The following is a 27,718-nucleotide window of genomic DNA, read 5'->3' as shown; positions in this document are numbered from 1 at the left end:
GCTCGTCCGACTATCCACGAGGGGACGGCAGGTGCTCAACAAAACCCACCGAGAATTATGAGCCCTCACGCTGGTGATGTCTCTCCTGGTCCACGTTCACGTTCACGACACTGATTTTTGTATTCTGGTTTAAAAACTGTTTTAATCGGTACAATAATCGCGCATTCAGATAATCCGCTCGGCTGTACATATAAATTCTTTTTACGCTGATACCGATTTTTAATCTTTTGAGGATATAAATAAATAAATATTCAATATCAGGGAATCCGTGTACGAGCTTTAATGCGTGATCAATACTCAAAAAAAATCTATGTTTATTTATAACGATAATCGTGATTGAGGCGTAACTGTTATTAAATGATTAAAATTTTTTTCTAAATATTTTATTGTGTTGATCTTATATATTGAAGACAGAAATCACTTTGATTTTCAAAAATATGTGTCAAATTTGACAATAAAAAAAATAATAGTTTACTGCACTGAAAAAAAAATTAACTTGATTCGAAAGAAAAATTCACGTACCAAGAAAATAATTTTAAAGAGAGTAATTATCTGGAATCAAGATAACTGAATTTTTTTATCTATAACAATAAAATTGCATTGACATTTTTTTTTATTTCTACCAATAGCATTTTCTGATAAATTTTCTCTACAATAATTTATTTGTAAAGAAATTTGAAAAACTGAAGTAATTAATTTTATTTAATTGAATTTAGTAATGTTAAAAATTCATTATTTTTTACTGTAGAGTGTATCTACAGTATATAAAAGTAAACAAAAATTATAATCAATATTTACAAAATTATACTCTATATAAATTGTTTGGAGTATTATTATAAGTAATTTGACATATAAAATTTGTTTCAGTTATTCAAAATTAATTTTAATCTAAAAACTTCATACTCCGAGTTGTGGGAGTAAAAATTAACTCCTGAATTTTTACTGTGTAATAATGAAAATTATAATAATAATAAAAATCAAAGAATGAAAATAAATTAATAAAACACGTAGATTTAAATAAAAAAAGTGAATCTCATTTCATAAAGCATCATCTCGCTTTGAGATCGAATGCAGCCACGCATAGACCGTTAATTAGTTAGGTAGTTCGCAGGCTTCTGATGATAGTCTATGAGCATCAAAACATCAGAGAGTCGAGGGGAGTAGATTAATTTCTCCATCGGCTTGCTCCGATGCACCTGCTGATCTAACCTACGTGTATATAATACGCGCGTACACCACGTATTCCCATCACTTTTGATATGATGCTTCGGGTCTCATTATACCGTCAAAAGCATTCATTTTATTTTCTGCGATTGATCATCGATACTTCAAAATTCATCTACAGGTTTCATTTTCTATACAGGCGTTTAATTAACGAAAATTTAAATAAAATCACGGAAACATACATACCTATTATACACAGTAAAAAATTTTGTGTTAAATATTTAACACTTTTATGTGTAAATTTAACATTTATTGTGTTAAATTAACACAAAAAAAGTGTTAAATATTTAACACAAAATTTTTTTACGCATTGACGCAAAATTTTTTACTGTGTAATTACGCCGGTATTATTATTTGTCGAGACCACTTGATACATCCAAACAGATTGACTCAAAAATATGTTAAAAGATATCCTTAGTTCAAAAAATTGTCTTTTATCTTCCGAAGATTTTGTTCCTAAACCAAAAAGTCTTTTAAAAAATTCGAAATTAGAGTAAATTTCTTAGTTTAATTTTTGAATTTTTGTACAGTCAAATTTCAATTACTTTGAAAGGGGTAAAATGAATTAGTGCAAAAGTTAGATTTAAAAAAACACCCCAAAAATGAGTAAAAAAGATAAACAAACTAAATTTATCTAAAAATCTAAAAATTTTAAATTGAGCCCTCAAAGTTATAAAAAACACCCAGCCTCAGTCTGTTTATCAAAACCAACAGCCCCGTTCTTCTCGAGTTCCACTTTCATTTCTACTTGCAAAGCCATAATTCCTGAAAACCAAGGTTTTTCCCTTCCAAGGAGTACCCGCTATAAAATATGTACCTGGCAGTATCTCATCGGCATGAGCCACCATGCCAGGTCCGGATAAGGATCTCCGTACGTGAGTGCCTTTTCGACTTAAAAAACAGCCGGAGGACCTCATCCGAAATAACAAACCAGCCCGTGTAGAATTGTAGATAGACATACGGAAGATTGTTGATCTCTCTAAAAATTTATATTTAAACAGCCACCAAAATACTGGAAAACAGTCAAGTTAAATTATAGCCAGGTATACGGATGAAAGGTAATATAACTAGCAATAGTTCGGGGGAAAACGCACGCAGGGGACTTTAAATACAAAATAGTCCTTTCGATCCGATTCCCGGGGCGTCAACAGCCGTGGAAGAAGAAAACCACCTGCCTAAGGGCTCCAACGAAACTTTAGGGCACAAAAACGGCTGTTTAGTTTTATTTCCCCCTTCGGATCTTGATGTTCCGGGCCTGGCTCACCTTCTACATTTCATTTTATTTCATTTTTATTTCAACATACTATTAACCATACTATAGACAGTTTTAGTAAGCAAACCGGTATATCTAGTCCAAATTCGAAGGTGCCGTACAAACACCATCTCATACTACTTCTACTATTATTACTACTACTCATACTCAAACTATACATCCTGCTTCTCCGTCGATCACTGGTGTATGGTGTCGTAGCCATATCTTTATGTTTACTTCCTATACATCCATCCGTCTCTCTCTTTCCCATTCTGAGTAGCTCCCCACTCCTGGATTTCCTCTTTGATGGTAGTAGTACGAAACCAGTTAAGGAAACGTCTCTTAATCCCCTCCAAGATCCTATACTGTTGAACTGGAGGCACGCATCCCTCTCTAAACTACTGAACAGTGTACTTCACACAGAGATATATATATATATATATATATATATATATATATATATATATATATATATATATATATACATATATATGTGTGGCCATACAGCTTAGCGCACATTGCGCTGCGAATGGGAGAGAGTGAAGTAAAAAATAGGGAAGTAATGCGGTGGGGGTTGCACTGCTGCTTACGCGTCCCAACGCTCAGTTGCCGTGCGACCGTTGAAAGGCGCGAATGTATAACATTCTCGCATGTATATTTGCTCAGTACAGATATTTAACTTAGACCTTTCGCGCCAACTGCCAAACTATTTTATTGTTATTATTTATTTAGTTTGTTTTATTGTGCCAGTCCACGCAACTGAGGATCTTAAATAAATAATTTAAATTTGCATTTGATATAATTAAATGCAATATTAATTATTATTAATATTTTTAGTGCAATTGGAGTGAAAGTGGTTGGTAATTTATTTTTTAACATTCCACTGGATACTGGATACTTTTATTTATTTATTTTTTTATATTAATAAATGAATGTGCAGTGTGTGGTGTGACACCAACAGTGCCAATATTTTGACGTATGGATAACAATATTGTGCTATGATTTATGATTTTTTGGCAAAGAGTGTGATTGATATTCAATATTAGATTTAGTATCGATATTGATGAGATTTTTAGCGAGTGGTGTATGATAGCCGTAAGTGATAGAGCAGTGATTGGGCAGACAAAAAATAATGAGGTACGATATCGTGCGGTGAAATAGTTCCCTTTTTTGGAGTATTTTTTTCAGTGATTTTGTGATTTTTGATTTTTATTTTCTAAAGCAATAAAGGGAGTTTATGTGCGGAACTTTTGGTTGGATTTTAGCGTGCTCGCGCGTGCTAGTTACCCTCGAGAGCTGATAACATTTTTACCACCTGTGCCAAGTGGATTACTTATTCCGACGTGGATGAGATATTACCGCGGTCATTTACGTCAATATGGATACAAGACAGCTGTCTAGCATCATGCAACCCGCCTGGATAAACATAATAATCTTGCTCTTGTGCTACGGTGAGTAGATGCTAAGGGATTTTGTGATATTTTACCAAGTCATGAACAGAGCGCTTAGGAATTTTCATTTTTTTTCGAGTAATTGATTGGATAAGGAGGGGAAAAATTTTTACAGAGATTTTTAAAAGTTTAATTATCAGATGTCAGAGTAGTCAAAAGACGGAAAGTGTGAAAGTATACGATATCCGAGAAGTTTTCAGGACACACAATAAAGTTGAAAGAATTTGATATTTTTTTTTTTTGAATAAAAAAATTAAAGGGAAATGTTTGAAATTTTTATATCGGTAGATTTTATTTAAAAGTTTCTATATGTGCTTTTTTACCGAATATTCTTGTTAAAACTTCGATTAATTAAGGAATAAATTTAAATAGTAGATTTTTATAAATTTTTTTATTTTTAAAATAATTCAAATTTTTTTTACAAATATTAAATTCATTTTTGAAAAAATTGGAAAAATCAACATTGCACTAAAAATTTTTTTTTTGTAATTGTATAAAAAAAAATAGAGTTGAATGTTGTTAATTTTGAAATATTAATTAAACACAATCATAGGAAAAAAGTTTAAAAACATAAAAATTATTTTTACGATAAATTTCAACTTTTTCATTATTCGTCTCATTTAATATATATTTAAAAACAGAAAAAAAAATAGTTACTTTCATAAATTATTGACATTCAATAAATTTTTAAAAACAGTTTGGATCATTTATTTATAAATTTTAATTTGGGTAGTACGTATATTGTCACGATATTTTTGAAAAATAACTCGAGGGGATTTAAAATCGATTGAATAGAGAAAAAGTGTGTATAAAATAGATTTTATAAGGCAAATACAAACACAAATGTTGAAAAGCAACTTATGCGTAAAACTAAACGGAGTTCAGCTGGATACGGACGAAAGTAGTGTACGTATTGTTCGTTTCGACACGGCTGAACTGCCCGAAAGAATGTTATCTTGTTGTTTTTTAAATTTATGAACGGTAGTATCGAGGCTTAGCAAACATCAAATGGTAATTGAGGTTTATTTGTTTAAACAACTGTCATTTTTGTTGGCGCAAAACGCGGTTATAAATTAAACAATGGCATTCGATTTAATGTGAAAACTTTTATCCATAAAGTTTCGGTGATAAACTTTTAAAAGTTACGCATAGTACTATTTTTAAAACTTTTAAATATAGTTATTTATATTGATTTTATGGTTTGTTTAAAATAATCCCTCGAGATAAATTTTATTAAATAAAACTTTCTCAATATGGAAAATAATATTCGAATTTAATATTTAGATTTACATATTTCAATTTTAATTAAAAATAATAACAATTCGTGTTATGCGAATTGTATATTACTCACGAATTTATGCAAATTGAATTGATAATGAGTTTGATTCAAAGTTAATTAATAAATCGCTTATTCAAATAATTTTATTAAATTAATTTATATATTTTAATCTGCGAAAATTGCAGGTGATGAAAATAAATATTAATTATTTAAAATTTGTATTAAAAAGTCGGATTTTACTTTTAATTAGTTCAGAGATAATAATTTATAATATGAAAAAATTTAATTTTTTGGTCCATAAATTTTTAATAAAATTGAGGTGGAGTTTTTCAGGAAGAAAAAAAAATTTAATTTATTTTAAACTCTAAAATCCGTTGTCATTTAATCCTATTAACTATTGTAATTGAACAAAATGTAATGACATTTAATTAATTAGCATTCTAAAACTGACTATTAAAAAACAAACTCACTGTATTTACATATATTTTAATAAGTTAATTATTTCGTGTCGTGTAACTTTATAAGCTACAATAATAATAAAAATAATGATAATAATGAAGGAAATTTTTTTTTATAATTTTTTTCATGTTTATTTTCTAAAATACAAAAATTACTTAATTAAAAATGAATATATATGTCATAAACATGATAGAAAAAAATATTCGAAAATAACAATCAAAACATTAACGGAAACAGTCAATAAAAGTTACTTTACGACATATTAATTACATTTTCATAATTAATAATAATAATAATAATAATAATAATAATAATAATAATAATAATAATAATAATAATAATAATAATAATAATAAATCGCCTTTCGATCTATAAACTTTCATATTTCTCCCAACATATTTCCTGATATATTAAGTAACATTTCTCTGTACTTAACATTGAAAAACTATTTATGAAAGTATTTTTCTCACATAAAATATCAATTTCACAATATTAATAACTCTAAATGTCAAATTGGTCAAACATAAAGATACCAAGAATTAATCACTCGACCAAAATGAAAGGAGCAAGAGTCAAAAGAGCCTAATAAAAAACTAATGTCCACCAAAAAAAAGTCTAATGTTCTCGAATCCCATTTAGTCATCGATCTGCAGCATTAGCTTACAAAAGCTCAGCTATAGAACAAACCACAACAATATAACGCAAAGCATTGCCATATATTAAAAGCGATCAACGAAACATGACGCATATGTATCAGAAAAGTTATTCCGTACAATATAATATTAAGTCAAGCTCAACCGAGTCAAATAAGTTTTGCACAGTATAGCAATGTAGTATACAGAGAGTAGAGGTTGAGTAAACCAAAGCAATCCAAAGTAAAGCATATAATATAACGGCAAGAGCAATGAGCTAAAGAAATAACCAGTTAGCGTTAGTGTTAGTGTTAGCAAAGTTCGATCGAGCATTAAATCAAGGCCGTGAAAGTAGCCCGAGTGGCAATACAGCAATAGATCTAACGCAGAAACAGTTCACCTATCAAAAGGTATTGTGCCGTAAGTGCGATCAGTCGCCCACGTACCGCCTGAGGATACGGCAAACTGCACCGGACGTGTGTTGCCAGTTACCAATACCCGGATTTCAGCCAGCCAGCCAGCCAGCTGCAGAACCTCCGACTATATATATGGAGATTCTGGTCCATGGTTTCGTGGATCAATTTCCGAGAAATTGCCCCGATGTGTAAAGTATGAACCACGTGGTTTGGTTTTAAGCGGTCAGCTGATTCCATCAGGGAGAGCTAAATGACTATTTAAATGCCCTGATGGCCTATTCAAAGTCACTATCACAGAACAACAGAGCTCGCGGGTATCTATGTTAATTATTTAATTCAACGTTTATCTGGACAAGCGTTTTCGTTTGATTTAACGGGCAGAGTGTACGTCCCAATTACGGCGGCTCTTTGTATCTGTCAAGCTTTTATCATGTCATAACACTCCGACGGTACGCCCAGACCACTATTGTTATTGCACATATATGAGGATACTTAAACATAACAATAATAATGGTTCTTGTCTTTACTTGGCTCTTGTGTCTTTTGTAGACCACGAGAAGTGCCATTTTTGCCGGCTAGGCGGTACGCTGTTCTCTACTTGCGTTTACCTTGTTACAGCATTTAGCTGCGTTCTACAAAGGCCGCTATTAGAGACGTTACCAAAATTATTTGACGCTATGCCGGAGCTTCGGGAAACTACAAAGCACCTAACCACACCTGAATTTACCGGGGACATATTTTCTGTACTTTGTCAGTCTCGTTCTCCAGCAAAAAGTGATAGGGGTGTAGTAATTTTGTGGACGGATGGATGGATGTGTGGAAAATGTGATATTGTGCCTGGTTAATTTAATGTAATTGTCTGGATAATAACGGAGTTGGTTCGCGGGCAGCAAATTTTATTTTATATCTTGACGATAATGTCCGCGGACATTCATAATGTGTGCATGATGAACTTGATATTAAATATTAAATATCAAATGCGTGACCCAGAATCGTTATTGTAATCGGAGATCATTTTCCCGCCTGATATTATTTACTAGTAATAATAAAATGATGATCTGTTTTGCTTCTATTTGAAAATTTTTTAATTTTTATATTATGGAGATAATTTTTTTAGATTTATTGGAGATAAATTACACACAAGTGTCAAGGCTGGATAAGTCAGTAAATTGTTATTTCGATGAATTTTTATGACGTTAATTTATATCTAAAGTTTTATTGTTGTAAAAAATTGCAATTTCATGGAAAAATAATTCTTTACATTAAAAAAATTTTTAAACTTTACTAAAGATTTTTTTTAATTAAAAAAATTCAAATTTATATTCTTAAAAATTGTCAGAATAGATTTTAATTATTTTGAAAATTAATTTTTTATTGATAAGTTGTAACTCTATTTTTTCTCTGACTGGAGCCTCCAGATGGCAGCACTACCCGAGACATTGAAACATTCGACTCGATGCATTCACAATATCTTAAACTCTGTTTTTAATAATAATTTACGCTAAAAAATTGTTGATCATTAATCACAAAAAATAAATTACTAGGTTAACAAAAAGTTTAGTATTTTTTTAGTTTTTAATAAATAAAATTAATTTCATACATTTCGCGGATAAACGACTCAAATGATTTATTCTTCATTTTTTTATTGCTTCATCGTCTTATAAGCTAGACACTTTATAAATTATAAAAACTAAAATATACATATCTATATGATATACAAATAATACCCCATCAAATTTAATAGTATAACTGTATATATCATTTCCGACGAACATTTCCAACTAAAAATTTGATTTATTTATAGCATAATTTATGTATGTATCATTAAGCAGATTTATATTTATTAAAGCTTCACTCTAATGTCTGTTATTATTCAAAAAAATATCTATCATCATTAATAATTTACTCATTTCACAATAATAATAATGGTAACCAAAATAATGATGAAAATAATTCCCATGACTATAAGCATAGCTACGCCGTTAAAATTGATGACGATCTTTCTGAAATAAAAATAATGAATAAATGACCTAAATAAAATTTTTTAACTTTCACTAAAATTTTATTAAAATTTTTTAAGTTTTACTTTTTAATTTTAGTCTCGGCTAAAAATCTAAAAAATTTTTTTCATTAAATCCAAGTCCATTAAAGTTGAATAAATATAATACAGTGTAGGTTAATTATTTAAACTCGGAACTAATAAAAGAATAATTGAATTTTTGCCTTAATGATCGTTTTTGGGTTTTCAATTACCTCTCTTTCAAACTTAAAACCACAAAGTGATGACACGGAAAATACCAGGCAACGTGCTTGTCAAGCTATATACTGGATCCATTAAACGCATTTTAGTACTATAGCATAATACAGACTGGAGTTGCATTAACTTAACCGCATTCACTACAGATCTGACATTCACCAATGCTAATATTTATATACTTGTTATTATTATTATTATTATTGTACTCATTGGCATTCACAGAAATCTGTGAATTATTTTACATAATCAGGATTATAATTAGCTATTTATTAAACTGGGTCCTCGCCAACGGTTTTCATTTAAATATCCAATAAGTACTGATCGAATTAAGGTATTTAATATTTATTGTTGTTAATTTATAATTTACCTATAAATTGAATTTATTAATATCGACTAACGAGATTTAACGCTCCGGTTGGTCTCTATTCTATGTCCGATTTACAATCAACGCTTGCATAAGCTTTCTCAACAATATATTTCACTATGATGAATAGATAGATATCTATCATTGAATTGTGCACGATTGACAATAACGACCGGTATTATAAGCTATAAGCTATATGTAGTGGGTATACTGAATAGGTAAAGTATTAAAACGGTAATAAAATAAATATCGCTTGCACCGTTTCATTTCTTCTTGCGTAACTTTTATCGCTTGTAAAAAAAATTACTGCAATAAAGAGCTGTCATCCTTGATGGATTCCGTTTATGTGTTTTAAATCTAAACTCTGAAGCCTGGTCACGCTTGGCCTCCATTTTTTTTCTATACATGTAACAATACCTCCCACATGTGCATGAGATTTTTATAAACCAATAACAACACAAATTTACTTATTGCAAGACTATCGCAGGTTTTTCAAGGTTGGAAAATCCGCTTTTTTATTACATTATTATTATTATACATTATATTATGTATACAAGCATCGAGAAAAATATTTTAGAAAGTACGAGAATAAATAAAAAATTCTGTTTATATTATATGCATACAATATATTAATAAATTAATTAATTGTTGACATAATTATTGATTTCAAGCCTTTTTTTGATAAAAAAAAATGGAAATTAAAAAATGAAAATTTTGAAAAATAGTTTCATTTAAACTATTATTAGAAAAATTATGAGCAAAATACTGAATAAAAATTTTTTTTTTAATTTTTTGAACAGATAATCGAAAAAATCCCAAAATTTGTCATAAATAAAAATCTTGCTCCGTACATTCTTTAATTATTATAATTTAAATTTCATAAAATCTCAAAAGAAGTCCAGTAAACAAACATTGACGTGTTAGTTTCTCACAAGAGGCGATAAATTGAGTAAACGCGTGATCAATTCTCGAGTAAAAATCCGAGGATAAGTCACTGCAGTGAGCAATGAGTATTTTTCTCAGTCACGTACCGAGGAGGTGGGTTGTCGAGCTCAACGAAAAATGTGAGTTTCCGGTCCGGGTATAGTGGGTTAGTCACATAGGTGAGCTAAAAGGTCCCGATGGGAAGCGTCCTCTGGTGAGAGGTGTGCTACGTTCAAGTATTCTTTTTATTTTCCTCTTCTTATTCTACTTTGCTTGTACTACTTCTTCTTCGTATTGTTTTTATTCTGGTTCTGGTTCTGGCTGGTTCTTCTTTTTATAGAATATTTTCTTGGTATAGCTTCTTACTCTGTTCTGTCTTCGACATACTTGCCCGATTACTCGTCTTAGGAGGAAAGAATGTAAAAAAGTCTAAAAGACGAGTAAGATCGAGAAATACAAGTATAGTTTGGTTTTTGGAATTGTCGACGGGGAAAAAGATTCGCGGCATAGGACGTACTGGCTAGTGTGTAGAGTACACAAAAGGAAAAGCATCGCACGGTGAAGAAAAACAAATGGAACTAGTATAGTAATTATAAGAAACGTGTGACTATTTCTTACAAGGACTTTTATTCTGCTTGAGGTGCACTTATAGTAGATACACTCACTGTAGATCCAAGAATACGTGTCTCGAAGTAGCGTTTACGATCGTAAACTCGTGTAGAGTTACTTTACTGTACACTCTACACTCTAGCGTACGTAACAAGAAAGATCTTTCGCCACCGATCGTATTCAGCTGCAGTTTGCAGTGTTGAGTTCCCGCAAATGCAATGTAAAACCGTCCTTTCAATTGTTACGACACTTCAATCTACACACGCTCTTAAATCTTTAATGCGCAAAGTCTAGTCACTGTGAGTTAATTTGCTTTCCAGGGTCCTTTATAACGATATTCGTGCTGAATTACTGCATAGAAAGCGTCGTTGAGGTCTTATAAAAAAGTTTCAAACAAATAAAAAGTTTATTTATGGGATAAATATCGGAGATACGCTTTTTTGTAGGAAATTTTTTTCTCGACAAAAAAATGTCTTCACAAATTTTATCGAATTGATGAAAAATCTTGACCAAAAATTGCAAAAATATAAACAAGATTTATTTGAAATTTCATAAAGTTTATTGTTAATCGCATGAGACTGACAAGCATTTTCACACCCAAATTTTTTACTCCATGTGTACTATTAAAGTACAGACAATGGATGTTGAAATGTTTAACGCGAAAAGGGGTTTAATAACACAAGAAACTTGTGTGCCAAAAATAATAGAATTTATGTAGCTCGACAGCCAAATGCATATTTCAGCACATAAATTAATTAAATACTACATACAACAATACAATACGTAACGATGTAAATCTGAGTTGAGTAAGCACCGGCGATGACGCTGAAGTTATATATCCTCAGCTATAACCGCGGTTGGAAAAAGGGGTTGAAATGTAAAATGACTATAAGGTCTAAGTCTACCTTTCCAACTTAAACTCCTTTCACCAAGTTACTCACCGCTCTAGGCTACGTAATATTTTTTTTCCTAATATACATCGCTCTTTACATACACATATGTCCGTATATTTATACACACAACTGGTAAATGTATGGGTGTATAAATATATAAATAAAAAATACCAGCATAGTTTAATCGATAAAGACTTATTTAGGTCCATTAGGTTGTAAAAAAGTCGATAAGACGACAGAAATAATATAAAGAGAACGAAGGAATAATACTGCAACGATACGACTAAGGGCAAAGTGAAATTCACTGTTTCAGTACTAGTACGCCGCTTACGAATATAATAGAATGGAAACAACCAAACTCGCGGGATAGGACAAGGAAGACGAGTGTGCTCGACCTGGTGCTTGGCACGCTACGACAATTCAACGACCAGTTTGCGACCTCTACGAGAAACACATACATACGCACACATACCCTTAAATACATTTACATTTATTTTATGCAAGTATATAAGCAAGCAAAGGGTTTAACTCTCCTCCCAACCTCCACTCGGACACTCTAAATACCAATAGGAAGTATATAGGCAGATGGCAAGCTGACTGCTGCAGACCTATTGTGCAGTCATTGCCAATACCGATGGCCATACGTTAAGTATTTTTATTATACAGACAAGCTGATTATATATTTTTTTGTTCCTGTTTTTAAAATAGAAAAATGTCAGTAAAAAAAAATTTTTTAATCATTTTGGACTGCAAATTCATGAATTTGCCACGATAAAAAACAAAATAGAAAAAAAAATCAGATAAAATTATTTTTTTGATTTTCAAAAATACAAAAATTTTGGTCCGAATTTTAGCTTTTAATAATCATGTTAAAGTTTGCCTTAATTTCTCTCTTTTCTATTTAAATAGCGCGGAAAAAAATTTTTTTTTGTTTTGAATTTTTTTTAACTTTCAAATAGTCCCCCAAGAAAACCAAAACAATTAAATTATCTTCTTTTAAATTGAACTAAGAGTTTTTTTTTCAATAATTAGTTCAATAAATAATTTATTATAAGCCATAATTTGCAATTATAAGAACCTTTATATTTTTTAAAAATAACCAGCGAATCTCATCAGATTAATTTTTGGTCACCATCGAAAAGAAAAAGAAATTTGATTTTTTTTAGATATCCTAATATTTATTATATATTATACTGCGTATGTTCCATTCCACACGACAGTATACTATTTTTTTAACAACTCAAAAATTTTTTGTCCCTCAGTATTACATGGTCGTTAGCGAAGCACGCAGGTTGTATTCTAATGAGGATTTTTCATCCCTCGATATGTATCTGTGCCTCACATGTATCCATATAAGATATCCAGGCAAGGGTTTGTATACACGCTGATTTATCTCTGATAAGGAGGAATATGAGTCTACTTGTCATTCCGAAGAAGCGAGACATATCCTGCCTGTGCTCTATTATATCTATATCAAAATATAATAGGAATAAAAGTTATATTCCGTATAATATACGGATACGAGGATTGCAAGCCATTACTTTTATTTATTTCTTGGATATTGTATGTATAGAGCGTCCTCGAAACCGTTGCTACTGCGTACCAACACGTACTGAATGATGAAATGTTGCCCGGAGGCAAATTGCTCATCGAAGTTGGCCAATAATCATCTTCCTATTATAACGCTGTCATTGCCTGGAGCATATGTATTTACGGAGTCTCAGGAATTCCGATATTCGTCGTGTTCCTGTTATTTTTTACTTTTTAACTTCCTTGGGGTATTGTTAAAAAAATAATTTTTTTTAAATATCTAGTTAAATTTTTCTGTTATTATAAGCTGAATTTTCGATATTATTGAAATTTTTGGCTGTGTGATGAAACATTTTATTAATTAGTTACTAAAATATTCATTCAATTATATAATTATAAAAAATTTTTTAATAAAACTGACAAAAAAAAATTGATAGTTATAGTTTTTAATTAAAGAAATTTTTATTCGTTCGTAACTATCCTAATATATCAAATTCTTGAAATTACAATACCAGATAATTTTCCAAACATTCAAAAAATTTCGAGGTTTCTACGTATGCGGTGTTTGAAATAGATAAGATAGTAACGAAAATACACTTTATGTTCTAATGGTTTTAATTCCCACGTAGAAATTTTATTATAAAAATACTTTCAATTATAATATCAATCGAATTGTCACGAATAATTTTATTTCAATAAAAAAATTATTTATTCTTTGAAATCATGCCAGCATTCAAATAATTCAAATACATACCCATTTCCTCTTATTAAAAAAAAAAAAAAAGAAAATAATAAAATTCCCACGAAATTCAATAACCGTCACTAACAGATGTTTGGTAACACATTCACCAAATGTATTTAATTATTGTAATCCAAGGAAGTAAATCCGTTGCTTTAGTGACAAGTAATAAATAATTGACCTTATTACTTATGAAAAATTGAATTTAAATGATTCAACTAGACAATACAATAAATACTAACAATATAAATGAGGTTGCAATTAAAAGATAATACAAGTTAGCACAATAAAATGAACAATAGTACCAAGCGGATTCTCATTGATCTTCAATTGGAATTGTTCACTTGACAATAAACGGAAAGGAAAGTAAAGATAGTGCTGATGCGACGATATCTATTATATTACTTTACCTACACCCTGACATGCTAACAACTGTCTACATATAAACTTCATACAAATGAAAACATAAATCGGGCCCTCTATTTATGGGAATAGTACACTGAAAAAAAAAAAATATAAGCTCGACGTCGATACGTTTTGGTACTTTGGTAATATTTTTATAAGATGTGTACTAATATGTATGAGCTCCATTTTTAAACGGATTTCTTGAAATTGAAAAGTAAAAAATTATGATAAAAGACATTATAAAGAAAATAATATTGTAAGCTCTTTTAAGTTATTACTATTTGCTACGAAAAATATTGCAATTAATTTATTAACAATTAATTAATGAAATGAATTTTTGACATATTAAAATTTTTGAAATCATGTCAATCTCGCTTTTCAAAGTTTATTTGGGGAAAGAATACTCCTATGTATTTATTTATGATAATATAATTTTTTTGAATCATTCAATTTATCTTAAAATTAATTACCATGCAAGTAACAAAGTATCTACTTGTAATGATTCAGATATTGATATTAGTGCCACATGAATACGTATTCTTACAGTAGAGAAATCAGCAAGTTAAGATAAAGTATAAATTTAACATACACTAAAAAAAAAAAAAAAACTAACTTGAATCAAGAGAAAAATTCTTGAACCAAGAAAATAATTTTGAAGAGTTTGATTGTCTTGAATCAAGATGAAAAATTCTTGAATTAAGTAAAATTTACTTAACCCAAGAAAAATTTCTTAGTTTAAGAATTTTTCTACTCAAATGAAGAAGATGAAATTCTTCAAAATTATTTACTTGATTCAAGTAAATTTTTTTTTCTGTGTACAGTCATATAATTGCGTTGGCAACTCAAAATACCTCTAATACCTTCGGCCGGATATGGTATTATTATTATATGACAACTGCAACCTACATTTATAGACATACTGTTAAATGCAGCAGTCTATATTACGGTGTCACGTGGATATGCATTTTCCACGAATCACCGGTCAGTCGATCACTACGCATCCTGGATGAAACCAACAAACATTCGTGTCCCTGCTGCTCATATAATATAAGGTACAGCTACAACTAGTGGCTACAGCTGCAGTTACAACGTGCAATTCTCGATGACGATACCAAGTGGTTAGGAATAGATATAGACATAGACAATAGAGTCATAACCCGCGGTAACGGTACTTTCGTGTTAAGAGACTTGTCGTAAAATTCAACGTGGATTCTCGTCTTCACTTGGAGATGAGAATACCCATACCACTGCAGCTATTATATGATAATAACAGTACCGTGATCCGAATACGCTTGACAAGTCGCGTTTTATCATCGTATTATGACTTGGCCTGTGTATGTTGGCTGGATGCATACATATATGGATTAATGTCTTCTCAGGTTTAGTTGTGTGGTGTCTAGTCATACTTCTGTAGATATAATACGTATGTATAATGTATATATGTATGGATGGAAGTAATACACGTGGGATTTGATGTATCGTGGATCGTATTACCTAATATCCAATGTAACGACAAATGTCATATCAAGCGTTTTCATGTCTGATATGTCTTCCTATAAATACTATTAAATATCCTATCTCTTCGGCTCTTTTATATCAGTAATGTGTATTTATATGTAGGTATATATATATTGTCAATTGATAATTCCAGTTGATATTCATATTAAATGTATGTCATACTATTTAAAATATCGTTTATATTAACCTTATGTTTGATGGATAAGTCTTCAAAGATATTTTTATCTTCATGTAGAAATACATTTTCTTTTTAAATAAAAACCTCTAATCCATTACAATTTTTAAATAGGCTACAAAAATAAGTTTTTAAAATAATTTAGTTAATTTTTATAATAGTTACGTCGATAATAAAATTTTAATAGTATTTAAAAAAAATTTCGGTCGATATGTTTATCATTGATGACCAACAGATGGCGTTTAGATTTTTTTCTGTCCGAATACTAAGACTTAATAACTCATATATTTATATATAGACTTTTGTGAGCATTTGTAATTTTTGATTTGCAATAAAAAATGATGAAATTTCAGTTTGCTTTCTTAGTTTTATCCTGATAATTATTTATTATTGAAATTGTATTTATCTAACAATTAAATATCATTGATTAAATAAAAAATAAATTGAATTTTAATTTTAATTTTAATAAAAAAAAAACTAATTTATCATTTTTAGGATTTTATTTAATAAAAAAAAAGTCCCATCCATTAATATAAATAGAAAATAAGCATCATTACCATTGAAATCAACCGAAACATTTTAATTCAATAAGTACTATAAATTAATTAAACTACTCGCGAATAGTCAATAAAGGAACACCACATTAATTCCGTAAATTTTTCTACCACATTGTAAAGTACATATTACATTAACTAATATAATTATGCAGAGTTTACTCAGCGACAGGATGACATGCATAAAGGTATATAATACAGTATACATTTCCGCAGTGTTTAATGTTTTCACTTCATTGACATTTAAACGTATCGTTAACAATATACACGCTTATATTTAGTATTTATTTAGTGAGTGTCAGGGGATTGTCCCGATAAAATCTAATAATGTTATGTTTAAAATTATACGATTCATTATAAAGTTAAAACAGGACTGAGGGGAAGAAGAGGAACGAGGCGCTTGTTAAAACTAAAATATATATTTACAGAGATATTGGTATTTGTGAGGGTGAGGGGATTCAAATAGACTATTTTATGGGGTCATTTCGTAGTAAACTGCACACGGTAAATGATGGGCTTGTCTGTTCTTTATTGTCTGTGACTTCTCCTGCAAATTATTGGGAAATAAATTCAAATATACAACAACAATATCTTGGCTTTTGACAATTCTCCGCATTTTCATTCAATTTTCCTTATTCTTCTGGCTGATACGAACTCTCTAGTTATTTCCTCCATCCGAATTTGATTCTGTATATAAATGTACATTCATCTAGCGAGCTGCAGTCGCATATATTTGTCCCAGTATATTTCTATCTCTATTTCTATCTCTGTCCTCCGTACTTCGTCTGCTATAAATTGAATTATAATCAACAAAACCGAGGATTTCATAAATGATTCGAGAGGGTGGCACTAGCAGATAGCTAGAGAAGAGGCTGCCTCAAAACGAGAGCTTGTCTTATTCCACCAGGAAACTCCTCAATACCTTTGCGGGAAGGAAAAGACGGTGGATGAGCAAGTGACGTCGTTACACCAGACGAGGAAATAAAAACAAAACGAAAAGAAATGGAACAAAATAAGAAAAGTTAAAGGGAGTAAAAAGACTCGGATAAAAGTCCACGGGCCATAGGTTAGAAACAAGAATGAAAGCCATCCTCATGCTCTTATTTCTATCTCCTATTGGCTCAAACAATATCGAGGATATAAGCGTGATATTCTCCTCGAGTCGACTCCTTGGTAAAAATCGACAACCAGAATGTCTAGTAGTATTCTTTATAGAGCACTTGGACGTTATCATCCCCTTTTCTAAGCTCTCGTCAACATTTTATCTATCTATCGCGCTGTATATATATAGACAGCTAATATAAGAACTGAGAAAAAAAGTTGTAAGATGCCGGTACGGGGCAAAGAGCAACCAGATGTTTTTATCGCGGGCATAAACTTATACCAAAGTCTCTTTGATTATGAGTTGGATCATGATACTTATTATTTGTCTTTGTTTTTTATTTCTTGTGATATGATAGCTGTTTTCTGGTAAAAAGTTTAGTAACTTTATAATATAATTTATTCCCGGTAAATTTTCGAATTTTAACTTTTTTTTTTTCAACAATTAAATCTTAATGATATGTTGAGCAGCTTAAAGGTCAAATTAAGGTCTATTTACTATTATTTGAGACATTTTTAATCTTTCTAACGGTAGTAGTGACCTATTTTTATTGGAGAAAAAATTTAGAGTGTCGTTTGAGAAAGTCAGTAACGGAATGTTTTTTATTGTTCTGGAAATTCGGGTTTAGAACGGTACAATGATACTTAAGAAAGTTATTCTAGATGTTTAGAGCTCAAATATTGAGAAATTTTATGGAAAGTTGTAAAATTTTTTAATTAAACTGATGAATTTTATGAGAAATATTATAGTAAAAAATTATATTTTTAAACAAAAAAAAAAAAAAAATTGAAGTTTAACAATAAGAATAAATTTTTTATGAATTCATTTTCATGAAAAATTAAAAAATCTACAGTGATACAAAATAAATTATAGTTAAAAAAACTAAAAAATTATTTTGAATTATTTTTAATAATTGTTTAGAATGAAGTGGATAAAATCAACTTTCTAATCTATATTCATACCTTTATTATATTAACTTTTAATAACTAATTGTAAACCCTACAATAATAAATAATGACTGTTGTATAAACATTTTCTGTCGCAATCATAAAATCATACAATTATTTCCCTAATCAAATCATACGTATAATTCCGAAACTATTGCCAATTACATGCCTCTTGTTCACTGACAATTATCCATAAATAGTTAATAATATAATCAAATAAATAATAAAAAAAATAATTATCTGTTTCAGCTCTATCACAAGTGCAAGCAGCCGAGGAAATCCAAGTAGACACGCACGAAGGGTCAACAGTGATGCTGAAATGTCGGTTCCCGCCAGTGCAAAAGAACGCGACGAGTTTCTGGCTGACTCACACGAACAACGTTCACGACAACGCCGCGATCGATGACAAGGCCCTGTCGCCGAACTACAACGTCTTCATGGACCTCTCCCAGGGTATTTATGACCTGAAAATCCTGAACGTGTCCTACGAGCGCAACAACGGAAAATATGAGTGTCGCGTGAAAATGACCGGCAGTGGGGAGAATCTTTTCCACCGGAACGTCACTTTGACGGTACTTAGAGCCCCAGGTCCTCCGTCGATTGCACCAGCCTCTACCGCGGCTACTGAGGGAACGGAGCTCCAATTACACTGCAACACCCAGGGAGGCAGTCCCGAGCCAGAAGTTAAGTGGTATCGCGACAATAGCCAGCGGCTTCTCCACAGCGGACGTACGTACAAATTCACACCTACCAAAGACGACAACGGGGCAATATTCCGGTGTGTAGTCCGAAATCGCGCGATGCCTGACGGCGAAACGCTCAACGCTTCCGTACGGTTGGACGTAAATTACTTTCCGCGGGTGACAGTCGGCCCGGAAAATCCTCTGAAGGTCGAAGTAAACGGCAAAGCCGTCCTGAAGTGCAACGTCGACTCCAAGCCGAAGGTGAACATGGTCAGGTGGTTGAGGGACGGAAGCTTCATCGCAACCAGCTTTGAGCACACCATCCCGCGGGTCGCGATCCAGGACGTCGGAAAGTACACTTGCGAGGCAAACAACGGTCTGGACAAATCCGGACAAGCTTCTTTGTACCTGGACGTGCTGTACAAGCCGAAGGTAACGATTGAGGGCGAGTCCACACGAATTGCCGAGGTCGAAGACACGATAACCATCCACTGCAATGTCTCCGCAAATCCACCAGCATCGATTATTGAGTGGACTCGCGAGGGTAGACCAGAATTCCGTGAATCCGGGCCTCTATTGCGGCTGAATCGCGTCACCGCGGATCACGCCGGGAATTACACTTGCCAGGCGATCAATATATTGCATCCTACGGGTGGTGAGAGCAAGAATTACTCAGATCGGGCTAGGGTTAACATTCGCATTCGCCACAAACCAGGACCCGCCAGAGTTACTCCAGACTCGCCGGTCGCGATCGAAAACTCCCGAGTTATACTGACATGTATGGCCAGCCCCGCGGGCTATCCCGAGCCTGAGTACAAGTGGTGGAAGGAGGGCGATGACCAGGGCCAACAGATGCCTATTGAGACCACCGGACCGCAGTTTGTCATACCTTCTGTCCATCTAATTAATGACGGCACTTACAAATGTCACGCACTTAATGAAATTGGAACTGGAGAAGCTGCTTCTATTAAACTTACTGTCAATCAGCCGCCCAAAATTCTCACTAAACTTCAGCCTCATGTCACTAGAAAGTGAGTAAAGATTAATATTACGGTTTTTTTCTTGAATATTGTTTTTTTATTTTCAAGGACAAGGAATTTAATTAAGAAAAGCCAATTTTTTTTTTCATGGAATTTTTGATATGAATGATTTATTTTTTTTTTTTTTTAATTTATTAAAGAGTTAATTTCAGAGTTCTTTTTTCAAAATATTTTTTTAAAATAAATTTTCAGAGTCGTTAAATTAAAAAAATTATTTATTACAAAATTAAAATAAAAATTTTATTATAATAATGAAAAAAAATAAGTATCATTTTTAAAAAAATTTAAGTGAGTCAAAAAAATATTTTCTGTTAAATTAAAGTTTGTAACATATTTAAACGTATAATTGAAAATTTGCACCCAAAAAAAAAAAATACTTTCCAGTCTACAATAAACTAACCACCAAAATAATTTACAGAGTCGGGGAATCATCCTTCTCGGTGATGTGTGTCGCCCAAGGAAAACCAAAGCCAACAGTTCGCTGGTTAAAAGACGACGAAGACTTAACCGCAGACACAAGCCTGTACAAAGTAGAAACGCGAGAGTCATTAGGTCACGGAAACGTGATCAGCGTGAACTCAACTCTAAGTTTCCTCGGTCACGCGCGTCCCCAAACTGACAAAATAATCGCTAGCGACCGCGGAAAGTACACCTGTGTCTTCAACAACGAGGTGAAGCGCGTGGAGTCCCAGATGATGTTGAAAGTAGAACATGCGCCTATAGTCCTTCACCGCCACAACAAAGTCGCTTATGACCTCGGAGGAACTGCCGAAGTGACTTGCAAAGTCCAAGCTTGGCCAAAGCCGGAGTTCCAGTGGAAATACGGCTCAAACTCGGTTCCACTCCAAGGGTCATCCAGCGACGGACACTACGAAATTTGGACTACCAGCGAGAACGACGACATTTACACCTCAGTCCTGAAAATCACTGACATCAAAGAGGCGGATTACAACAACTACAGCTGTCACGCGATTAACGCCCAAGGAGTGACCACTTCAGTGATAACCCTCCAGTCTAAAGGCGCTCCAGAAAAACCAACTGACCTCACGGCCTTAGAGATCGGGCCGACTTACGTGGCCTTGCAGTGGGAAATTGGATTCGACGGGGGTCTAGAGATCACCAAATACTTCGTGTCTTATCGGCGAATTCCCAGTGAGGATGAAACTATCGCCCCGGATTGTGCGTCCCCTCGCAGCCCAGCCGGTCAGTGGATAGAGCGCGATTGCCGACGCGCTAATCCCTGCAATATCACGGACTTGGAGCAGCACCAGAAGTACACCTTCAAGATAAAGGTCTACAACACCAAAAACCACTCGGACTATTCAGACGAGAAAACTTTCGTAACGACTGTCGCTAAAATTCCCGCGCCCAACCGTGTCACCTTTGATCCGGAAAGCAGTAATTTGGTGATTAATGTCGGGCCGACTTGTCTCGCGGTGGTTGCGTCTATCGAGAGGCTGGACAATGGACCGATTGAGATCTGGAAAATCGTCGACGAGTGGCTCCTGGAAGTTCTTGGCAGCTCACCTACTACCAAGGATGGAATTCTCAATGATCCAGATATGTCGAACGTCGGGTCACGACTCAGAGTTAGACTCTGTCTGCAATCGGACAAGCAAAAGTGCGGTGATTGGACCGAAGCTGAAGGTACGGCTTTGTTTTTTTTTTTTCATATGGAAAATATTAATATTAAGTACGGTCGGGTTTGATATTATAACAGTGTTCCCGTTTGGTGCTCGCTGGAGGCATGTCGCTATTTTAGGGTCCTCGGTAATGTATTCAAAGGTTATTATGTGATAATATCTACGATAATATTGTGGCGTATGCTGATTTTATATGCGCGATTTTTATAGAATTTTTATATGATGGAGAAAAATGATTTTTATTGAATAATAAAAAAAAACTTTGCAATAGTTTAGGTGTATGATTCTTTTTTTGGCTAATTGATAATAAAATAGGGTAAAATCATTTTTATTGCTAATTATTTGATAGATAATTTGATGTTTATTTTTTAATCTAAATTTCGATGCTTTACTATTTATTTATTTTTATTTTTTTTTAATACAATATATTAAGAAGTATTGAGTACTGATAAAAAAATTTAACTCAATTGGCCAATAGAGGAAGCATTTACCTTATTTATATTTCCGTCTGAAGTAAAAATTTAAAACCTAATCTAGCCAATAAATAAATTTCTCAATAAATTTGTAATCCCACTTACCAAATTATTCAAGATTTTCTACTTTCTGAAATTGCGAAATATTCAAGATCATAAAAATTAAAAATTAAAAATATTTGTAACAAAAATTTCAACTTCATTATTTATTTTTTTCTACTCAACTCCAAATTTCTAATATGATAAAATAAATTTTAAACTTATCATATGTTTCAATAAAATAAATCCCATTTAATCTCTACCAATTACATTTCCTCTAATAATAATTATCATAAACGAGTTAATTTGAAAATGAAGATCATTCTCTAATCTTAATGATGATTTCTTAATAATTTTACGGGATAGTCGATAAAATATTCGGGAGCACTGTTCAATAAAATAAAGTACAATTTCATTAAATAAATTAAATTTTTGAACAGTTGGACCGTCTTTAGTTCAAGCGAATGCAATAGCAACGCCAACATTGATCGCGATAGTAGTCAGTGGCGCAGTATTCCTCCTCTTTGCAGCTTTATTACTTTTATTCTTCCGATGCAAAAGGAAGCACACTGCTAAAGCCAAGGACTACGAAATGGATTCCAGCGCGTAAGTCATTTTTATTATTGCTATTACCATTATTATTATCATTATACAGTTAACTATACATAACAATTTATACTTTTCGACATGAAACAAAAATTACACTCGGCTTAATATATTCAAAGCGGCAACTGGCTCCCGTATTACTTTACTTGAACTTTAAAGTTTATTTACATTTTTTTTTCTGCTCACGATTTTAGTCTCGGCTATACATAGCATGTTGGCTCTCAAGGCATCGTGATACCGTAGAGCATGAAATGAAGGTCTCTCTGTACACTGCTCTTGTACTTGTAGTCGATCCGATACAAGAAAGACCGTCGCCAGTCGCAAGCCAAAAGGAGTATACGGATTACGGAGCTAGGGGTGACGGCGGTAGCACAAAACAACACAAAATAAATCCTAGTCGGTCTTCACTTGTAGCCTGTATCAAACTCCAAAGGGTCTGGCCGTCCCTCGACTCATCGCGTTTTTGAACAAAAACCTTACGCTTACCTAGAGCTCGTTCAAGTAATCTTCCCGGCCAGTGAACGGTCGAGTGATATAATGGCTAATGGATCTATGACACCGGGATAGAAATAGAACGGACACACTGAAACTAGATCTTACTCCAAAGACAGTCTCTTGTAATATAAATTTTCTTAACTCTGTCATCCTTGACAATTAAAATAACTCTTGATCATTGTTTTACTTAAGTGACTAACAAGCTCCTTCCATTGCCGGTTAATTCGAGTAATGACACTGATAAGGATGTACGCTTAAAATTTTGTGATAAATTACTACGACTAAAAATTAAATAACAACAATTAAGATACCAAATAATTTAAAAATAAAATTTGGTTTGATTGCTAAAAAAATCAAATTTTGTACAGATTTTTTATTTGAAAAGTCCTCAAATTAAAATTCTGATTTTTGTTTAACAATTTTAAAGTGATAAATTAATTTTCTAAAAAGTAGACTGTCTTAAAAATTCTATTTTTTTTTTTTTTACTTGAATGTATTAAAAATTTCAATTTTGCATTTAATTAACAATGAAAAACTTTTAAATCGCTCAACAAGCAAAAATTAACTTTTTTCTTTCTGAGTGTATCAACATGATAAATTATTTTTTTGACATTCAAACATATAAAATATAATATCAATACAGAATTTTATAAACTTTTAATGGACGATTTTCAAATTAATTATTAGATTTTTTATTATTGAAAAATTGTAATTGATAAATTCAAAAGTAAATAAAACAAAAATCCAATAATACTTCAATTAAAAACTAACAAGCGATCGTTAAAATAAAATCCTCAGTGTGACTGAAATTCTAATAAAATCTCCTTTCTTCTTTTCTCTTTTCTCTTGCCGAGAAAAACTCTGGAGGATAATAAAATAACAAGGCTAATACCTTAATATCCATCGGTCCTCATTACTCATCGCAAAAATAGACAATAATCCAGCATTGTACATCGCCCCACCAGGAAATTTAACCGCAATCCAATTTACGTGTGCATCAAAAGTTGTGATGTTGTAATGAGAGCGGGAGATGAAGAAACCGAATGGAAGGCAATAGTAAGAAAAGAACACTTGGCCATAGACAGACTCTTTTATTCAACATCCGCTTGCCGGATTTTCTTCCGGGATCTCATTAGTGAATTTAAAGTCAGATACTACTACGTAACGCTACCTCTGCACGTATAATTTATTCAAGCTTATACAGATGTACATTCACGCACACTCACATCCTTACAATTCAGCATACTTGGAAACCCTTGCCCAGTTTGAACCAAGGCTGGCTGGTCGCCTCCTCCACTATTATGCAATCCGCCTATACCGGTCTACGATTTTCACAGCACACAACTAACGTCAACTTGTTATTTCTGGGTACTCGCAACTAGTTATATATGCCAGTCATCCTTGTTAACTAACTGGACAGTCTAGTGTCGACAATAGTTATAGTTATAGTGATAGAAATAGCAAGAGCAATAGTTTTGAGAAGTAGAAATAGAAGTAGTAGCAGTAGAGGCAATAATAATACTGTGAGGTGACAAACGAATTTAACGTTTATGATTCAGAGTACGACCAAGTTTGGTCACTGGAAATGGACAGCAGACCCAAGCTCCGCCACCCTACTATTCAGAGAACAAAGCTCTTGAGCATAGTCTGGATCGGGCACTCGCTATGGAGGATTCTAAAACACCTGCTTACGCTCAACCGGCTTATAATTGGCGTCAACCCAATCACATCAACGGGGAGAACGGTAAGTTTTCAAATGTCAATTTAATTAAGGGTTTATTCGTTGTTCAAAGGGATCAAAAAGGAATCAGACATTTTGATAATGTTTTTTTAATTAATTCAGCCACATAAAAAAAAAAAAAAATTCAAAATTTTATTTTTGTTTCAAAATATTCAGCTCTTTTAATTTAAAAAATTCACTCTGTAATCAAGAACATAAAAGTCTTGGATGAAGAAAAAAAATTCTTAATTAAAGAATTTTATAAATTTAGCAGAATTTTTAGTTATTTTATTTTTTGAGATAAATTTATTTTAAAAATTATCATTAGCATTATTTTAATCAATTTTTTAAAGTTGACTGTAAAAGGATTTGATGTAATTTTTTCTCAATTATAAATCATAATTCATCGGGAATTAATTTAGTGTCTACACTTTTATCGGTAAAACATAACGACGTTATCGAATTGTACGGTTGTAGATATCAGACAGTATAGGTCCTAGTATGTGTAGTTCAATTAGTGATATTGCTAGAGTTATGTCGAATGGGTCACACAATATGTCGGGACTATTGCAGTAACATTTATCACACGATTCTGGTATTCTTGTTTGCCAGGTGTCAACATGGGGTACTTGGACAACAGCTATTCCAATTCAAATAACGGCGGCTCCGTAAACTCCCAGGACTCTATTTGGCAAATGAAGTCAGCCGCGGCGAACGCCGCTAATCCCCCTTACGATCTCGGTGGGTACGCTGCCACTGAGTCTGATTACCCGGCCCACCCTCACTATCTTCCGCAACGTGAGGATTATCGAGAGAACCACAACCTCAGTAGACAGCAATTCTGCCCTGAGCCTTATCCCAATGTTGTCAAATCACAGAAACATATCGGTAAGTTTGTATTTTTTTTTTTTTTTAATTGTTTAATTGGGTGAATTTTATTTTTAGAAAAAAAAGAGGACTTTTTTTTTTCAAATAAATAAAATATTCATGCCATCAAAAATTATTCAAAGAGTGTCAATTTAATTAAATTTTTCATGATGAAGAAATTGTAAAAAATTATTGATGAAAACTTTTAAAATATTATACGAAAATATTCAAAGGTAATTGGTTAGAAAACGAACTATCTAAATAGTTCTCTAACTAGCTAAATTTGTTACTAATTAGTTGCTCTAATTAGAATTTTGTTCATTAATTAGGTTCCAAGCAATCAATAATAGTGTCAGTCAATGCTAACTTTACAAATATTTTATATCCCATTACTTTTGAATATTTTCGTAAATTGAATTTTTTCGATGGAACTAAAATATCAAGTAATATTATTAAATAATTTATTTTTCAAATAAAACCAATAAGCATTCAAATCTCTACTGATTCCAGTAACTTGAATAAATAATTTTTTACATAACAATAAATTATTATTACTGCTATTATATCAAATTTTAACAACTATTTTTTAATAACTTTCCCAGATTCCCCGTACGATGTATCAGGACTACCATATCAAGAAGCGTACGACGAGGACGCAAAACCGCCTCAACAAGTGAGCCTGTCCTACGACGAGAGTCTGGAGTCCGGATACTCAACCCCCAACGGCCGACGGCCGCGAATAATAAGAGAAATAATTGTCTGAGATCAGCCTACTGGCTCGCGAGCCAGTAAATCGCGAACCACTTGGCTCTAGCAGCAGGCCCCCCACCACCACATGGAAATAGTGATAGAGAACCCGACAGACAGCAGCACCCCAATAACCCCAATCACCAACATAAACCCTAACTTCGGAACTCTGCCAGGCCCTCACCGACAATCTTACCGCGTCCATGGAATCGACAGCGCGCCTGCGGATTACTACGGAACTCTTCCTCTCCGAGCTCCTCGGCACATAGTTCCAGTTTCCCCCGCGGAATTCGAGCCCACCCAAATCCGCCGAGTCGACAAGTCGGGATTGTTAGAAATAGTAGAGCCTAGAACGCGGCACCTCACTGGAGCGGAAAATTCGCTGGGTCATCCCACAGGTGTTGGAGGTTCTGGAACGCTTAATCGACGGATCGACCGTTCCGGGCTCCTTGAAGCTGTTCCAGAAGTACCTGACCAGCTGCTGCTGCCTCCGCCAAAAAGTCCTGAGACGTCATTGAAGGTTAAAACAAAAATTAAGGACGACTCGGCTTCGATTTCTCAAAACAGGTCGATATCAGAGCGGCTTCTTACGGGGGCGGAAATCGACAAGAATATTTCGCGGGCAGGATCATTGAGTCAAGATGAAACCCCGTCCATTAACGTCACTCAGTCCAA

General features: G+C 32.8%; 1 protein-coding gene across 2 annotated transcripts; it reads left to right on the top strand.

Annotated features, from left to right (window-relative positions):
• The first annotated feature begins 3,106 nt into the window (after positions 1-3,106).
• Ed (hemicentin protein echinoid) lies at positions 3,107-27,059 on the top strand. 2 transcript variants are annotated; one of them, XM_074245867.1, is made up of 7 exons: positions 3,107-3,927; positions 18,980-20,444; positions 20,872-22,100; positions 23,049-23,214; positions 25,269-25,453; positions 26,042-26,317; positions 26,899-27,059. In XM_074245867.1, the coding sequence occupies exons 1-7, from the start codon at positions 3,855-3,857 to the stop codon at positions 27,057-27,059; spliced, it is 3,555 nt and encodes a 1,184-aa protein (XP_074101968.1). In that variant the 5' UTR covers positions 3,107-3,854. The 2 variants fall into 2 exon arrangements, with proteins under 2 accessions (XP_074101968.1, XP_074101969.1); XM_074245868.1 differs by lacking the exons at positions 25,269-25,453; positions 26,042-26,317; positions 26,899-27,059 and adding an exon at positions 23,409-23,827.
• The last annotated feature ends 659 nt before the right edge of the window (positions 27,060-27,718 follow it).

Source organism: Cotesia typhae, unplaced genomic scaffold (assembly GCF_013202065.1).
Source record: "Cotesia typhae breed Kobodo isofemale line unplaced genomic scaffold, CoteBio_Ctyphae contig_48, whole genome shotgun sequence".
Lineage (NCBI taxonomy): Eukaryota > Metazoa > Arthropoda > Insecta > Hymenoptera > Braconidae > Cotesia > Cotesia typhae.
Note: the sequence above shows the minus strand (reverse complement) of the source record. Positions and strands in the feature narration are given on the sequence as shown.

Excerpts from the sequence above, each read along its gene's own strand:
- Ed (XM_074245867.1), top strand. The coding sequence starts at position 3,855 with ATGGATACAAGACAGCTGTCTAGCATCATGCAACCCGCCTGGATAAAC. Across the intron at positions 3,928-18,979 it reads AATCTTGCTCTTGTGCTACG|CTCTATCACAAGTGCAAGCA; the intron begins GTGAGTAGATGC and ends TATCTGTTTCAG. Across the intron at positions 26,318-26,898 it reads CAAATCACAGAAACATATCG|ATTCCCCGTACGATGTATCA; the intron begins GTAAGTTTGTAT and ends TAACTTTCCCAG.